Source organism: Nerophis lumbriciformis, linkage group LG21 (genome assembly GCF_033978685.3).
Source record: "Nerophis lumbriciformis linkage group LG21, RoL_Nlum_v2.1, whole genome shotgun sequence".
NCBI lineage: Eukaryota > Metazoa > Chordata > Actinopteri > Syngnathiformes > Syngnathidae > Nerophis > Nerophis lumbriciformis.
This window is the reverse complement of record NC_084568.2, coordinates 1,272,501-1,276,861: the sequence shown is the minus strand read 5'-3', so window position 1 is coordinate 1,276,861 and position 4,361 is coordinate 1,272,501. Positions and strand designations below refer to the sequence as shown.

The following is a 4,361-nucleotide window of genomic DNA, read 5'->3' as shown; positions in this document are numbered from 1 at the left end:
CTTAACTTGGTGAATTCTAGCTGTCAATATACTCCTCCCCTCTTAACCACGCCCCCGACCACGCCCCCACCCCCCACCTCCCGAAATCGGAGGTCTCAAGGTTGGCAAGTATGGTTTAAGAATTGGAAATAGAATGAACGGAAGGTAGACGGACCAAATATAACCCTTATTATTACAGTATTATACATTTTACTTGACTCCATTGTCAATGGAGGTCTACTACCCTCTAGTGTTGACTCGAAGAAGTGCAAAAACAACAGGAAAATGATCAACAATTAAATGTATTGTATGTATTAATACTTGAGTTGGAAATGATTTATTTAACAAACATGATGCAATCCTGCAAATCAATGTTTTTGACGTATTTAAAGTAAATAAAAGCATTTTTTGTACCTTACTAATAAGTGCTTGAGGAGTTACAATGGAGCGCCTGCAATGTGAGCTGCCTGGGAGAGGACCTCCCCAGCATCATGTCTGTATTTCAACAACAACTCCTTCGCCCTACTCACTTCCTTCATGTTCTCCTCCAGATTCTCAATGAGTCTTCCTCGCTCCTGGTAAGTCCCCGCCACCTTCTTCACCTGCTCGGCCATCTGTACCTTGCTGCGGAGCAGCCAGCCAATCAGCTCCTGAAGAGTCGTACCCTTGGATATGGCGGCCTTGGTGTTCTCGGAGAGGCACTTCACCTCCTCTTGAGCTAATCGCACGGCACGACACACGGAGAGCTCGTTATTTCCCCCTCGGGACGCCGCAGAAAGGTAAAAGTCGTAGCCCTTCATCGTCAAGGAGACGGTGTATTTGTCCCCTTAAAAACCGGCGACAAAAAGGACAAGTGAGACATCACTTCAACACAATGTGACCTCTCCGATAAGTCACTCACTGTGTTCTTCACATATCTTCCCCACGCAGTGGGAAATGTTCACGTCATTCAAAGTGCAACCGCAATTCTTCTGCAGGTTTCCGATGTGTCCGATCATGGACTCGTAGCGTCCTTGCAGCTCGTTGAAGGTCTCGGCCAAATCAGAAAACCTCAGATCCAGGTCTGGCACGCAGACCCGCCTCATTACCAGTCTGCCTGTCTGCTTGGTGGCCTGTGGCTCTAGGAAAGTGCGACAAAATCACACAGACCTGTCACCCACATTTTATTCTAAGGACAAAACTGCAATAATAAACATAAATATGTTTAATGTACCCTAATATTTTTTTTAAAGCCATTTTTGTGGTCCCCTTTATTTAGAAAAGTATCAAAATACATTTTGGTACCGGTACCAAAAAATTGGTATCGGGACAACCCTAAAGCATACTTGCCAACCCTCCCGAATTTTCCGGGAGACTCCCGAAATTCAGCGCCTCTCCCGAAAACCTCCCGGGACAAATATTCTCCCGAAAATCTCCCGATTTTCAGCCGGAGCTGGAGGCCACGCCCCCTCCAACAACAGGGTGACAAGAAATAAATCATCCAGACTAGAGATAAATTGTATTATTATGTTTATCTTACCTAAAAATAAATATATTTATTAATTAAAAAAAAAAAAAAAACTTAATAAAATTTTACTATATTTTGCTAAAAACATCAACATTTATTGTATTTTTATTTGTATTTTTTCTGACTCCTTATTACATCCAGCCATAGAATTATACATTAAAATAAACATATTTGAAATAATTGATTTTAAATTATCATAATAATTCATTTAAAATGACCATATTTAATTATTAAAATAATTGCTTGTTTATCAACAACTTTAGCATTTTATTCATTACATTTTGAAGCTCTCAGAAGCCAAGTTATGTTATATTCCTTAAGATTTATTTATGCAAGTTTGAAGTATCAATTATCTAAACACAGTTTTGTTTGCATATTTTCAGGATATATATATATATATATATATATATATATATATATATATATGTGTATATATATATATATATATATATATATATATATATATATATATATATATATATATATGAAATTCTTGACTTGGTGAATTCTAGTTGTCAATATACTCCTCCCCTCTTAACCACGCCCCCAACCACGCCCTGCCCCACCCCCGACCACGCCCCCACCTCCCGAAATCGGAGGTCTCAAGGTTGGCAAGTATGCCCTAAAGGGCACAAAAATATATAGAAGAAGTTGAAGGGCAAAGAAGGAAGAAAGAAGAAAAAAATAACCATGCTAGTATTTAAAAAGTTAAAGTACCAATTATTGTCACACACACACACACACTGGGTGTGGCGAAATTAATCTCTGCATTTGAACCACACTGTAAAAAAAAAAACGGTCAGCTACGGCTGCCAAACGAAAAAAATAAAATTAAAGTAAAACATTGTAAACCAAATAATGATCAAAAACATATTTACAGAAATTTTCATAAAAAACATCGTAATTTTACAGATTTTTACTAAATTATTAAGATCAACCACCTTTAATAAAGTGACGATGCAAACAGTTCTGCAGAAAAATACCTTTATTCTACTTAGATTGTTAGTATGGACATAGACTTTTATATAACAAGCTGTCATGTCTGTGTAATCATGTTTTGTTTTGTTTAGTTATTGGACTCTTTAGTTTCTGGCTTTTCACTCCCTTGTCTTGTTTCCATGGTTACCCATTAGTTTCACCTGTTCCACGTTTGGACTCATTGTGCACTCTTGCTTGTCACCACAGCAACCCATTAGTTTTCACCTGCCCTCACGACTCACGCACTTGTCTTTAATCATGTCACTATTATTTAAACCCATTGTTGCCAGGAAGTCTCCCTGACGACATCATACCCCTGTCACACTCTGTTTACCTCTGCGTACTTCATGCCCTGTCCAAGTAAGTTTTTTCGATTCATGCCACAGTTAGCGACTGTTGTTCATGTCCTTAGTTTTTTGCCATCGTGCAAGTATTGGTTTCATTTGTCAAGTTTGTACTTCCGCCTTGTGTGCGCCTTTAGTTTGTTCTTTTTGTTATAGTAAAATTAAATATGTCTTCACCTTCACGCCATGTCTGGTCCAAATGTTCATTTGCACCACGGGAGAACAAACCACGCCATAGTCCAAGTCTTGACACAAGCTACATATTTAATGAAATATAATTACTGTCATTTTACATGAATTTGAAAGTAATTTAAACAGAAAATGCTATGTATAATTAATTTGGTATATTTCTGTAAAAAAAAAAAAAGAAATATACATAGTTTGTCATTACTGGCATATTACTTAAAATAACAGGCGGATTGTTTATTTACAGATAATGTCTTCAATTCTACAGTTTTATAAACTATTTTAAAAAATAGAAAAAATAAAGTAGAAATTTAGAGTAAATTAACCATAAAAATAGGATTTTTTTTTTTACAGTGATCACCCCCTGGGAAGTGCGGGGAGCAGTGAGCAGCAGCGGTGGCCGCGCCTGGGAATAATTTTTGGTGATTTAACCCCCAATTCCAACCCTTAATGCTGAGTGCAAAGCAGGGAGGTGATGGCTTCCATTTTTATAGTCTTTGGTATTGCCGGAGGCAGATATTTACATATATCCGAATTTAAGTGTTACCGTATTTTCCGCACCATAAGGCGCCCTGGGTTATAAGCCGCGCCTTCAATGAACGGCATATTTCAAAACTTTGTCCACCTATAAGCCGCCCCGTGTTGTAAGCCGCATCTAACTGCGCTAAAGGAATGTCAAAAAAACAGTCAGATAGGTCAGTCAAACTTTAATAATATATTAAAACCAGCGTGATGTGGGCGCGCATGGAGTCGTATATCAACATGGACGGAGCTGCTGAAAAAAGCCACCCGGCCTCTTCGCGTAAACTTAAACTTACCTTAACCACTCGCTCATCTTTTCTTCATCCATCCCTTCGAGTTAGCTTTTATGATGACGCCGGCTGGAAAGGTCTCTTTTGGCAAGGTCTTCCTTTTGAATATCACCATGGGTGGACGTTTCTGGCCATTAGCATGGCAAGCTAGAACCACAGTGAAGGATGACTTCTCATTCCCTGTGGTGCGAATATTCACCGTACGTGCTCCCGTTGTATCCACAGTGCGGTTCACAGGAATATCAGTTGCTGTGAAATAGTAATCCGTGTGCGGATGGAGAGATTGCGTCTTTTCATGAACCGGATACCTGTCGCTTAGTAGGAGCCATTTTGTGGTCTTTACAGATGTAAACACACAAAGGAAATGAAACGTACGGTAATATCCGCACGCTTTTTCTTCTTCTACGCGGGCGGGTGGTTGCTTACAGTAGAAGAAGAAGCGCTTCCTGTTCTATGGGGGCGGGTGCTTACCTTGGCGGTTGCTTGCGTAGAAGAAGAAGCGCTTCCTGTTCTACCGGGAAAAAAGATGGCGGCTGTTTACCGAAGTTGCGAGAC

At 39.5% G+C, this 4,361-nt stretch overlaps 1 protein-coding gene across 3 annotated transcripts in view; it reads right to left on the bottom strand.

Annotated features, from left to right (window-relative positions):
• Positions 1–300: 300 nt before the first annotated feature.
• The window catches only part of LOC133621249 (uncharacterized), a 29,119-nt gene continuing 25,058 nt past the window's right edge, over positions 301–4,361 (bottom strand). For all 3 annotated transcript variants that reach the window (XM_061983254.1, XM_061983252.1, XM_061983253.1), the window contains 2 exons: positions 881–1,099; positions 301–805 (listed from right to left, as the gene is read on the bottom strand). In XM_061983254.1, the coding sequence (XP_061839238.1) occupies positions 417–805; positions 881–1,099 (608 nt within the window). In that variant the 3' untranslated portion in view covers positions 301–416. The remainder of the gene's footprint in view (positions 806–880; positions 1,100–4,361) is intronic.